General features: G+C 40.8%; 1 protein-coding gene across 1 annotated transcript in view; it reads left to right on the top strand.

The window, feature by feature from the left end:
- The window catches only part of KLHDC1 (kelch domain containing 1), a 46,050-nt gene that overhangs the window by 15,647 nt on the left and 16,485 nt on the right, over nt 1–13,918 (top strand). The window contains exons 5-8 of the mRNA XM_056133571.1: nt 1,589–1,667; nt 9,615–9,698; nt 11,413–11,496; nt 11,921–11,979. Coding sequence (XP_055989546.1) covers nt 1,589–1,667; nt 9,615–9,698; nt 11,413–11,496; nt 11,921–11,979 — 306 coding nt within the window. The remainder of the gene's footprint in view (nt 1–1,588; nt 1,668–9,614; nt 9,699–11,412; nt 11,497–11,920; nt 11,980–13,918) is intronic.

Raw genomic sequence — 13,918 nt, 5'->3', positions numbered from 1 at the left:
GGGTCTTTTCCCTCTGGCTTTTATCTGTTCTTTATTTTTATTCTTCGTTGATTAGATTAAAATTTATCCACATGTATTTTCCTTTGTATTTGCCCTACTTGAAGTGTGACTGAGCTTCTTGGTTTGGTGGATTGATACCTTTCATGAAGTTCAGTTAATTCTTAGTAATTATTAAAATTTTCTTCTATATACTTACAGGCATGCCTTGCTTAACAATTGGGATACGTGTTAGGTGATTTTTATGTTCAAATGTCATGAAGTATAGTTATACAAACCAGATGGTATGCTCCTTGACCATATGGTATGGCATATTGATTGAGTTTTGTTTATACCATACTATTGGATAGTGGTCCTTTGTTGACGAGAATATTATTAATCAAAATTTGGTTGTCCGTTCTCCTACTGGAACTCCTGTAATATGCATCTGATACTGTTTCACAAAGATTGGGTTTCCCTTTACTTCCTTCCTACTCTTTTCTTCTCTTTGTTTCAACTTGATTTGGGCAGATGTTGAGCCACACATAGTGGTGCTCAGGGCTAACTCCTATTTTTGTGCTCAGGGATCACTTTTTAAAAAAAAATTTTATTAGTGAATCACCATGGGGTACAGTTTCAGACTTATAAATGTTCGTGCTTATATTTCAGTCTCAAGGGATCACTTTTTAGTGGGGCTCTGGAATCATAAGGAATGCCAGGAATCCAACTTAGGTCATCTGTGTGCAAGGCAAACTCTACGTACTGTCCTATGGCTCTGGCCCTTGATTATTTTAATTGACCTATCCTTATATCTCTGATCTTTTCCATTACTTCGTTGTATCCTGTTAAGCCTAATGAATCCTTATTTCTGCTGTATTGTTTTTTATTTCTAGTGTTTACATTTAGTTCCTTTTCATGGCTCCATCTCTCTACTGATATTTTTCATTTCTTCCTGCATGTTTAAAGGTCATTTTAGATATTCAAATATCTTGCCATCCCTTTCCTCCCTTGATCTGGTTCACTTTTATTTATGTTGGTCTGTTTTTTTATTTTGGGGCCACACACAGTGATGATGCTTAGGGATTACCCTGGCTTTATGATCAGGGATTACTCCTGACAGGCTTGGGGGATCATTTTGGGTACTGTGGATTTGACCAAGGTTGGCTGTGTAAAAGGCAAGTGCTCTACCTGCTATACTATCACTTTGGTCCTGGGTCATATTATTTTTTTTCACATATCTTGTAGATTTTTCATCATTAGAAAAAAGTTTAGTGAATATTGGAACAAATCATATTTATCCCCAGAAAGATCTAGTCCCTTTCTTTTCCAGACTGCTAGAATGATTTGATTTGAGACAGTATATCTGCAGTTGATCTAAAACTTTATTACAGCTTTAGTTTGTTTCAGTTTTGCTACTAGCTTCAGATGTGTTTTGATTTTTTTTTTGGGTGCTACCTCTGACTCAGTTTAGGTACCCAGAAACACCTGGTCTTCTAAGAGCATGAGCAGAGGTGCATGCACATGTATAGGTTTTTAGAGTGAGGAAAATGAACTCTTTCAACTTTCCATAAAAAAGTTGAACTTTGAAAAGTGTGTCGTTTTTGTCTTTCAGCATAATATATTTTGGTGGCTATGGGTGTAGGAGACACAATGAACTTCAAGACTGTTTTGATGTTCATGATGCATCTTGGGTAAGACAGTAATCACTGCTTTAATATTTTTCGCTCTTTTTATTTATCACTAATTTAGTGTCTGCATAATGTATTAGAAATAATGATCCTAACTTTTCTCAATTTTATTTTGTTATAATTTACACCGGAAAAATGTGTTTTCTCTCTTTTGCTTTTGGATTTTGCTAGTGGAGGTTCCCCTCGAGATATTAGTCTTCATGATTACTGGAAAAATTGTTTCTTATACCTCATTAATCTGTTAGACAGTTTGTAAAGGCTCAAGGAAAAGCTGGACAAATTTTGACTATTTGCCTCCCTTTAGGTATGTTTGTCAGAACTACAGACTGGCCTCAGTATAAGTTAGCAAACTGGCAATGACGTTACTTTTCCTACTTACGCTTTTTGTTTTTTTGTCACACCTGGATGTCCTTAGGGCTTGCTCCTAGCTCTGCATCTTGTCCTCAGCATATGGGGTACCTGGGATGGAACCCAGGTTGACCAAATGCAAGGCAGCAAATGCCCTAATTGCACTACTTTCACTCTGCCCTCCTGTAGCACTGTAGCACTGTCCTCCCATTGTTCATCGATTTGCTCGAGCGGGCCCAGTAACATCTCCATTGTGAAACTTCTTGTTACTGTGTTTGGCATGTTGGATACGACATGGGTAGCTTGCCAGGCTTTGCCATGCGTGCGAGATACTCTCAGTAGCTTGCTGGGCTCTCTGAGAGGGGCGGAAAAATCGAAGTCAGGTTGGCCAAGTTGGCCGTGTGCAAGGCAGATGCCCAACCACTGTGCTCTCACTTCAGCCCCTGCCCTCCTACTTACTCTTTTTCTTTTTGGGTCACACCCGGCAATGCACAGGCGTTACTCCTGGCTCTGAACTCAGGAATTACTCCTGGCATAATTACTCAGGGGACCATATGGAATGCTGGGAATCGAACCTGGGTCGGGCGCGTGCAAGGCAAATGCCCTACCTGCTGTGCTATCGCTCCAGCCCCATGCCCTCCTATTTATTCTTATTGGTTAGAGAATAGGCTATTATTAATGAAAGACTTCATGACTTATAAAAGTAAAATATATTTTTGGGTTTACCCATTGACTTTTGTTCACAGCCAGCTGTGCTGAAGGGTTACATGCTGTACTATTGCTCCTGGCCAGAAATATTTTAATATATAGTACTGTAGCACTGTCCTCCCATCGTTCATCAATTTGCTCAAGCAGGCACCAGTAACGTCTCCATGTGAGACTTGTTGTTACTGTTTTTGGCATATCGAATATGCCATGGGTAGCTTGCCAGGCTTTGTCGTGCGGGCAGGATGCTCTCGGTAGCTTGCCGGGCTCTCTGAGAGGGGCGGAGAAATCGAACCCGGGTTGGCCGCATGCAAGGCAAATGCCTTGACTGCTGTGCTATTGCTCCAGCCCTTGTTCAAGTTAATATATAACTTGAAAAAATGTAACTTCACCACCGAGATGTATAAGAACTCTGCAGATTTACTATCTGTGTAAACTCACACAAAAGGAGGCACGGCACACAGCGGCGGTGGCTCTATCTCTCCCGCTGGCCGCGTTCAGTCTCACCCTTCTCCTGCCCCAGGGAGATCGATGGCAATGGTCAGGCGGAGGAAGAAATGAGGACCAGGCTGGTAGGTATTAGTCGCATTTTATTCCATTCCTCTCTCCATCTACACCAGTCTCTCTTGTCTGTCTCTGCTTCTGTCTCTGCTCCCGTCTCTCTCTCTCCATGCTACTTTATTCTCCTTCTCCATCCCCCTTCATCCTCCTCTTCCTTCTGATCCTCTCTGAACATCCAGCCCACTCCTACAGTCTCGTTAAATCCTCTCTTCAGGAGGAATTGGGGGAACAATTACACATAGGTGCGGTCACAATCAATAGGGGTAGAACTCTTAGCCTCAGGGAAGGCCGCTCCTAGGACAGATCCTTTCTCAGCAGGAGGACCCACCCTAGAGCAGAATCCCATGGGTGTGCCTCTCCTCTCCTTGTCCAACAAGCATATAAGCATATATAATATAAATCATTTTGTATGGATACAGTAAGAAATATCTTAAACTTATAGAATTGCTCTCCTAGGGCCATCTCGATCTCAGACCACGGTGCTCAGGCCAGATAGTCTTTCCCACCCCTAGCAGGATCCTAGTCTCGTTGTTACCTTTGGATCATGACAGAATTTGTCTATGATCAAACTCTTAATTTATAGTTAAGAATCGTGGCACTTTGACCTGGCCTATTTCGCTGCCAGGGTAGCTCACCGCTTGCCCTGGGTCCATTCAGTCCCTCGTCGGGACCTTGCTTTTGGGGTGTTAGGAACTAAGGGCAACTGAGGCTTAAGTCGAGAAAGCAGATGCCCGGGAGTGAATAATATTCAAAGCCAATCGAATCCTAAGTTGCAAAGCATAATGTTAATGGTCTTCCTGTATCTATACAAAAAGGATATTACTTTAAGGTAAACTGTTCATAAGGCATAAGGAGAGGAGAAAGGCAATATTTCACTCATATATATAAAATAATAAATAAAATAAAATAAAAAGAAGACCACCGTCTTCTTCGTGCAAAATTCTACCTCACGGAACGAGGAGAAAAGAATGCAAGGTTTAAGAAGACTCCCAGAACAACCACCAACTGGGAACTCTTTGGCTCTGTTGCGGCAACATGGGAAGATGCCGTCATTGACAACATTGATGAAGAATACGATCGAATGATTCAGCACCTCCATGATTGTGCAAGGAATGCCAAGAGAGAGATAACCACAAAAAACCGTCTTTCTTCGAACACTCTTGAACTTATTCGCCAACGTGGCTTGGCACGTGCCTCAGGCAACCACAAACAAACGTCCGAACTGGCAAAACAGTGCAGAGAAGCCATCAAGGATGACCTCAAAAACAGGAGAGCAGCAGTACTGGTAGATGCAGCAGAATCTGGGAAAAACATTCGTAATGCCCGCCTGTCCTTCACCAACTACAAAACCAAGATGACTGCCCTCCGACATCATGATGGATCTATAACATCTTCCAGAAGGGCAATGGAGAAGATTATTCATGACTTCTACTCAGATCTCTTTAATAACCACATCCACTTGCCCACATACCACATACCACATGATGGATATGTCGTTCCCAATGTTCTCCCTTCCGAAATCCAACATGCCATCTCGTCAGTAAAGAAACAAAGAGCACCTGGCCCAGACAAGATCAGACCTGAACACCTGAAGAACTTACCATCAGTACTCATCAATACATTGGCTCGACTCTTCACACGTTACCTGTCTGAATGCAAGGTTCCATCCCAATGGAAAACCAGCAAGACTGTACTACTATACAAGAAAGGAGACATCCACGACATTGGCAACTATCGCCCAATCTGCCTATTGTCTGTTATCTACAAACTATTCACTTGAGTCATCCTGAATAGGATTAGCAGAACACTAGATGAAGGACAACCATGTGAACAAGCTGGATTCTGAAAAGGATTCAGTACCATCGACCATATCCACACAATAACCAAGCTCATTGAGGTATCTCGGGAGTTCAAGATGCCACTCTGTCTAACGTTCATTGATTTAAAGAAGGCCTTTGATTCTGTTGAGACGGAAGCGGTCATGGAAGCCCTAGCCAATCAGGGCGTACAAACTCAATACATCAGGATCCTTCATGAGCTCTATTGCGGATTCACTACCAAGATCTCACCATTCTACAAAGAAGTTATTATCCATATCAAGAGAGGGGTTCGGCAGGGTGATACCATTTCACCAAAACTCTTCAGTGCCACCCTCGAGAACATCATGCGACGACTGGAATGGGAAAACATGGGAGTGAAGATAGATGGTCGGCAACTACAACACCTCCGCTTTGCTGATGACATCGTTCTAATAACACCAAACATCAACCAAGCGGCACAAATGCTGAACGACTTTGACCGTGAATGTGGAAAGGTCAGACTACAGCTGAATCTTACGAAGACAATGTTTATGAGAAACAGCCTTGTTCCTGATGCTCCATTCGCTCTCAATGGAACCACCATCTCCGAATGCAACAGTTATATATACCTAGGTCGAGAAATCAACATGATGAATGACCTGGCACCTGAGTTGCGCAGGAGGAAGAGAGCGGCTTGGAATGCCTTCAAGAGCATTGAAGAAATAACTAAAAGGACAAAGAACCTCCAGCTACGAGCACATCTCTTTGATTCCACCATTCTTCCTGCATTAACATATGCCTCAGAGACCTGGACCCTACGAAAACAGGATGAGAATACTATTCGGGTCTCTCAAAGAGGAATCGAAAAAACTATGCTTGGAATATCACGATTCACTCAAATGAGAGATAGAATCAGGAGTTCTGATCTTCGTCAACGCTCAAGAATCAGGGACGCTGTCTCATTTGCCAAGACATCAAAAATCAGATGGGCTGGACACGTAATGAGGTTTACAGACAACCGCTGGACTAGAGCCATTACTGATTGGATTCCACGAGATATCAAAAGATCACGTGGACGCCCACCTATAAGATGGTCAGACTTCTTCGTCAAGACCCTAAATGATCGGTTTGAGGCTCTACATGTTCCTAAAACGAACAGATACCATTGGGCTACGCTAGCACGCAACCGGGATGGATGGAGACGTTACTGGCACCCGCTCGAATAAATCGATGAATAACGGGGATTAAGTGATTAAGTGATATAAAATCATAGATTTCTGGGAAACTGATCTTACAAATTAACAGTCTGATTAAGCGGAAAGCTGATTAACTGGGTGGGAAGGAGAGCATAGGGAAGACTGTTTACAGATAAACACAATGGAAGTGGAAGTGCTTCAGGAGCACTGTGATGGGTGTAACCAGATTGATGGGTGTAACCAGATAAACCTAAACTCTTTGTACCCCAACACTATCTGCTAACATATTTCATTATATATTATTAGTATAAATGTATGTTGTATATTTCATGTTATATACCTTTGGATATGAATATATATATTTTTGTTTTTGTATTTTTTGTGCCATACCTGGCAGTGATTAGAGCTTAGTCCTTACTCTCTGCTTGGGGGTCACTGTTGGCAGTGCTCAGGGACCGTATGTGGTTCCAGGGATTGAACCTGGCTCAGCTATTTGCAAGGCAATTACTATATCTCTGGCCCTGGATGTGGTTATTTTTTAAAGTTCCCATGTATTCATATGTTTTTCTGACTTTTTAAAATGAAATATTATCTGGGTTGGGAAATAGTACAGCAGGTACTGGTCCCCCAATGATTCCTGAGCAGAGAGGCAGGAGTAAGCCCTGAGCAAAGAGCCAGGAGTAAGCTCTGAGCACAGCTGGGTGTGGCCCAAAACACCCTCTAAAATACTTTATTTAGTGCCAGGAATTGAACCCAGGGCTCCCCCATGCAAAGAGTACACTCCAACCCTTTTTGCCATCTCCCTGTCCTTAACATATACTTACAACATTGCTACTTGCACTACAATTAGAATACTGAATGTATACTAAAGTTTTTGATATACAAGTGGTTTAGTACAAGTACTAAACTAAGTAATAGAGCATTTTAGTAACCTTAACTATAACTGCTAAGTCTTTATCTTGCAAACATTTTGGTCTTTTAGAAAATAAGAAGGCAGGAGAGATAACCCAAGAGGTAATGTGCCTGTCTTGCATGCAGCTGACCCCAGTTTGATTCTGGGTACTGCATATGAAACCCTGATCCCTGCCACTCAGTGATCCCTGAACACAGAGACAGGAGTAAGCCCAGGGCACAGCTGGATGTGAGCTAATGGCCCACTTCCTCGAACAAAAGGAAGAAAATAAGAGAATGAGCACTAGTTTGATTAAAGAGAGCCTTGTTGTTTGGATTATTAGAAGTCATTGAAACTTAATAGAAAAAATAATCTAACCCCCATCCAATATTTTCTCTAATGGCAGTAGTTTAGAATTCTAACCATATGCTTCAGGAAATTATGTCTCAAAATAGAAATATCTGTCCTCTTCAATTTTTTTTAAATTGAATCACTGAAATAGACCCTTACAAAGCTGTTCCCAATTAGGTTTCAGTCATACAGTATTCCAACATCCATTCCCCCACCAGTGTACATTTACCAGCACTAGTGTTCCAAGTTTCCCTCCGATCATCCCCTATCCCAACTCCTCTTCAATTTTATTTTTTTTTCATTTTTTATAATTTTATTTATTGAATCACTGAGAGCAGTTACAAAGCTTTCGGGTCTAAGTCTCGGTCATACAATGAAACACAAGTACCTTCACCAGTGCCCAATCTCCACCCCCAACAACCCCAGTATACCCCCATCCCACACCCTCCCCCTACCTGTGGGGCAGATGATTTCCGCATTACTCTCTCTCTACTTTAATCACGTTCAATATTTTGACACCAGACCCACCATTATTATTTGAGATTTTACCCCAACACTCAGATCTGCTGAAAAGGCAAAAGTAGACAATTTGTTTTCTATTCCTGGTTATGAATAACATATGATGTCACGTGGCTGCAGTAATGGCTGCGCGATTTTAAAATTCTGAAATTTTAACATTTAAATCTGGAGGGATTTCTGCCCAAACCTGCTGGGTTCCGAGATTTGCTCCTGAGTCTCTTGGATCATGGCCGTTAAGCAGCTTGATCAGGAGCCAGAAAGGCCATTCGTGGGCGATTACTTGGAGTCTCGTTGGTGCGGGGGGAGGACAGGACTGGCTCTACCCCCATTTCATGAGGCCCTGCGTGTCTCGTCACTGCAGGCCTAAACCTGACTGTCCAGTGGCCTATGGAGGATGGCGGCCACCAGGCCGCCAGGGGAACAGACCAAGGCACAAAACCTATTCCCACCTGGGGTGGCCCAACACTGCTAACCTACTGCAGGGACCGGATGCATTTCTGCCAAAAGCCGCTGGGTTTTGAGATTTGTTTCTGAGTCTCTGGGATCATGGCCATTAAGCAGTTCAATCAGGAACCAGAGAGGCCATGCCTCCAATTATATAGCTGAGCCGGAGGTGGTTTGTGGGTGTATTTCCTACATACCTAACTTTTGGCTGTTTACTTTCTTGGTAAACTTTGCCCCAAGCTTTTGAGGTCTGGCCAAAGGCACAGCAGCAATTTGGGGGTATCTGGAAGTCTGAAGACGCCATCATGCTGCTGATGCACTTGCCTCACAGGTACAGATTGACCTATTGGCGGCACCATACCCCCTTCCTCTTCAATTTTAACAGAGAAAATTCTCTGAGAACATTGGAGTCAGTAACTAAAGTTTTACTTTACATTTTATCACATTATTGAGCCACTCTCTGCATTTAGTTTTATGCCTATAGTATAGTATAGTATAGTATAATATAGTATAGTATAGTATAGTATACTATATGCCTATAGTATATGCTATATGCCTATATATATAGTATATGCTATATGCCTATAGTATCGTATCGTATCGTATAGTATAGTATAATATAGTATAGTATAGTATAGTATAGTAACATAGTAACACTGGAGCGATAGCACAGTGGTAGGGCGTTTGCCTTGCACGCAGCCAACATGGCCGACCCGAGTTCGATTCCTCTGCCCCTCTCGGAGAGTCCGGCAAGGTACCGAGAGTATTGGATATGCCAGACACAGTAACAACAAAGTCTCCAATGGAGACGTTACTGGGCCTGCTCGAGCAAATCGATGATCAACGGGAGGGACTTTATAGTAACATTTAGTTCTATCTTTAAATTTTTTTAAATTCAATTTTTATTTTGTTTTGTTTTGCGCCACCTGGGTAGTGCTCAGGGCTTAACTCCTAGCTCTGTACTCAGGAATCACTACTGGCAATGCTTGGAGTACCATGTGGGATGTTAGGGATTGAACCCTACTTGCTATACTATTTTTCTGGCCTCAGCTCTGTTTTTTTTAAAAAGTACCTATTATGTAATGACACTGTGGAAATCTGAAAATTATAAATGTCTTAAATATTTCTGTTTTAGGAAGAGCAGATATTCTGGGGATGGCATAATGATGTTCATGTATTTGACACAAAGTCACAGACTTGGTTTCAACCAGAAATTAAAGTAAGTATTTTAAAAAGTTGCCTTTCATTTGTATATTGATTGATACTTTAACAATGTTTTTAGGGAACAGAAAGAGAAGAGTACAATAGACCTGAGAGCATGTAAAGAAGGCTTTGTGTGTGGGATTCAGTTCTGGGCACAGGACGGTTCAGTTCCAGGCACTGCTGGGAGCACAGGATTAGCCAGATTAGCACTAAGTACCACTGACTGTGTCACAAAAACAAATACAAGTAATAGTTTTTGGGGGGAGGGCATGGCAGGAAGGAAACTGGGGACATTGGTGGTGGGAAATGTACACTGGTGAAGGGAAAGGTGTTAGAACATTATAAGACTGAAACCCAATCATGAACAATCTTGTAGCTGTTTATCTCACTGTCATTCAATTTAAACAAAAATAATAGGCAAAAATTATATATGTTAGTTTAAGCAATAGTGAATTTACATATAACTAGAAAGTATCTTTTGGAATTTCTTGTGCAGTGTAAGCAAGAGCTATACTTATAAGGTTCTCAGAAGCTCAGAAACTGGAGCAAGTTATTCAACACATCATGGTACTTTGCAGCTATTTCTTGGCTTCTCTCTGCTTTTCTTTGTGTACTATTTCTGTCTTTGGAAGAATAGTTTGCTCATTTAAGAAGAGTATGACTCTGGATACTCAAACAACTTATACTGTTATTGCATAGGCTCTCAGTGACTTTAACTTTAACTGTTTTTTGAAAAAAGGGCTGAGCATAGTCTTTATATTATTCAGATTATATCTGTCCCTATTGCCAAAACAAAGAGTGACCAAGTCACAGTCTCAAGCCTATCTCTCTGGGACTAAGGCTTTATCACTGATAAATTCACCAGAACTCTGTAGATTGGAATTATTACCAGACAAAACCAAAATGGAAATGCATAAAATTTGATGCATTTTAATTTATTTTGATTTAGGGCCACATCCAGCTGTGCTCAGGACTTATTCCTGGCACTGCACTCAGAGTGTTTGTGGAGGAGAATTTTGACAATGTTTAAACATTAATTTTTTTATTGAAACACCATGATTTACAAAGTTATTCATTGTTGAATTTTAGGTATACAATTTGTTAACTCTATCCCATTATCGTTGCTCATTTCCACCAATGTCTAATTTTCTCTCCAATCCCCAGCCTGCCTCCTTGATAGGCACATTATTAAGTTTGTTAAAGATTAGTATTTATTTGTTATTTAATTTTGGATGCCTTACCTGCTGTACTATCTCTTCAGCCCCAGAAACCACTTTTTTTTTCCTTTTGGGTCACACCCGGCAATGTACAGGGGTTTCTCCTGGCTCTGTGCTCAGGAATCACCCCTGGCGGTGCTCAGGGGACCATATGGGATGCTAGGAATCAAACCCAGGTTGGCCGCGTGCAAGGCAAACACCCTACCTGCTGTGCTATTGCTCCAGCCCCAGAATCTCTCTCTCTCTTTTTTTTTTTTGATCATACCCGGCTCAGGAAATACTCCTGGCAGTGAGAAACCACTTTTAAAAGGTGAATAAATTTAATTCTAGAGAGTAGTATAGTACTTGTGTATAATTATTACTATGTTAAATGATATTTTGCATATGGTTTTAATTAACTTACACTGGTAATAGTAACTAATCAGTGAGGGATTCCTTATTCTGAGCACAAAATATTACTTCCTTTCACATGTTTTCAATTTTTGCTTTCTATTTACTGATCTTTGCTTGCAGGGTGGAATTCCACCACAGCCACGGGCAGCACATACTTGTGCAGTGCTTGGAAATAAAGGCTATGTCTTTGGAGGACGTGTTTTGGTTAGTGTTTTTAATGGAAATTGTCTTTTTATATGCTATGCTTCTGATAAAATTTGCTCCTGATATTTTGAAATTATTCAATATACAAATAATCTAAATTAAAATGTCATTCAGCAAATTGGTTACTTATACTTTACTCCCAAATAGATTATTTATGAGTAATCATTGATAATTATACAGGATAATGAAAAGCCTTCATTTTAGTATTCTCAAAAAAGTTTGATTTGTCTTCTAATGCAATTACTTTAAGTTTATTTCTTTCTGCTTTGAGATATTAATGTGGTGTCTCTGTTAATCTCATTAATGTGTTGTGTTGTTTCCTAGTATATAAACTTCTGGTGTTATAAATAATCTATTTTCAATCTGAATTTAGTTTTAGCCCATGAAAAGTATAAAACACTAACTTGATACACTTTTATTTTAGCAAACTAGAATGAATGATTTGCATTATCTAAATTTAGATACCTGGACTTGGTCTGGAAGGTAAGTTTAAAATTTAAGTGTTTTAATCTATAGACATTTCTTCATGGGTGTATGTTTCTGTGTGTGTGTGTGTGTGTGTGTGTATGTGTGTGTGTGTCTGTTTGGCATAATCTAAATTTGGGTGTCTAAAACATAACTTGCATTTTCCCCCTCTAGGCCATTTATATAAAACATTATGTATTAATTTAAATATATAATTGTTTTTAATCAAACAATATAAAACAAGAATGCTAACAGTTGGAAATTGATTACGGGAGGTACTGATTTTATAACTATATTAGGTTCTTCTCAGTAGATGAAGGAACAGTATAATAGGGCAATCATATGACATTTTATTATGGCTCATTGTCTATAAAATAAATTTACCTAGCTATCAGTTCAGCTCTTTATATAAAGAGGTAGAATTAGAATCCGAGGGGCCAGAGCGGTTGCATAGCTGGCAAGATGCTTGCTTGCCTTGCAGTTGGCAGACCTGCATTCCATCCTGAGCACTGTCAGGTATGAAACAAAAACAAAAAAAGGATTAGAGTCCTAAAGTATAAAACTATCAAAAGAAAATATAGTTGGTTATCTTTAATTTGCCCCTCTCTCCCTCTCCCTCTCTTCCTCTCTTTCTCTCTTTCTCTTACTGTTTCTCCCCTCCCCCTTCCCTCCCCCCCTTCCTTCTTTCCTCTTTGTTTTTGGACCACACCTTCTAGCTCTGTACTCAGGGATCACTCTTGGCAGGGTTTTGGGGGACCATATGGGTTGCCAGAGATTGAACCAGGCTGTCTGCATACAAGGCAAAAGCCCTTGGACTTCCTGCATGCAAAGCATATGTACTAGACCTTTTTGTTTGTTTTTTTTTGGACACACCCGGTGATGGCAAGGCTCATAAGTTACTCCTGGCTCTGCACTCAGGAATTACCTCTGAACCTTCTGGCATGCCAGGGATCCAACCTGAGTCAGCTGCATGCAAGGCCTTACCCACTGTACTATATCGCTCCAGCCCCTGCTCTGGACTTATGAGTCATCTCCCACCTCAAGTTTGTTTATTTAAAAAGTAGAAAAGAAAAGTTTGCTGGAAAGTAGGAGAGAGAGGAAAAGTAACTCCCCATGTGGGGAGGAACTTAGTATAGGACTAAGTTGATAAACTTTTTAAAAGATGATATAAATCTAGATTAAAAAATGAAGACTGATTTGTAACATTGCTTAATAATGAAATATTTGGGGGCGTTATAGATAGTACATTGGGTAGGACGTTTGTCTTGTATGTGGCAAACCTGGGTACAATTTCCAGCATCCCCTGAGTACTTCCTGGAATAATTCCAGAATGCAGAGCCAGGAGTAACTCCTGAGCATCACCAGGTGTGGCCTCTGCAAAGAAACAAAAAATTAAAATTTGTTTTTGGGGCCATATCCAACTGTGCTCAGGGCTCTTAGTTTTCATTCTATGTTCTATAGCCAGGTTGGATAGAAATTAAGAGGGAAAATTCTTTTAAATTTATCTAAGAATTTTAAGAATGTTTTAAAAATATTCCTATAGGTAAGATTAGGAATCAACATTTTTTTTTCTTTTTATTAGTGAAACACCATGAAGTACAGTTGTAGATTTACAATTTTTTGTGCTTGGGTTTCGATTATACAATGATCAAATACCCATCCCTCCATCAGTGCCCACTTTCCACCACCATGGATAATATCCCCCCCACCCCACCCCCATCCCACCCTGCCTCTGTGGCAGGGCATTCCCTTTTGTTCTCTCTCTCCTTTTGGGCGTTGTGGTCTGCAAAAGAGGCATTGAATGGCAAACATGTTCAGTCCATAGTCTACTTTCAACATGCATCTCCCCTCCTGGGAGGATCCTCCAAACACCCTTTATTTGGTGCTCCCTTCTCTATCTGAGCTGCCCTTTCCCCTAGAATGCCCGGCTGGCCTCTAAGCTATGGAGTAATCCTCC

Source organism: Sorex fumeus, unplaced genomic scaffold, assembly GCF_029834395.1.
Source record: "Sorex fumeus unplaced genomic scaffold, SorFum_2.1 ptg000098l, whole genome shotgun sequence".
Taxonomy (NCBI): domain Eukaryota; kingdom Metazoa; phylum Chordata; class Mammalia; order Eulipotyphla; family Soricidae; genus Sorex; species Sorex fumeus.
This window is presented reverse-complemented; position numbering and strand designations above follow the sequence as displayed.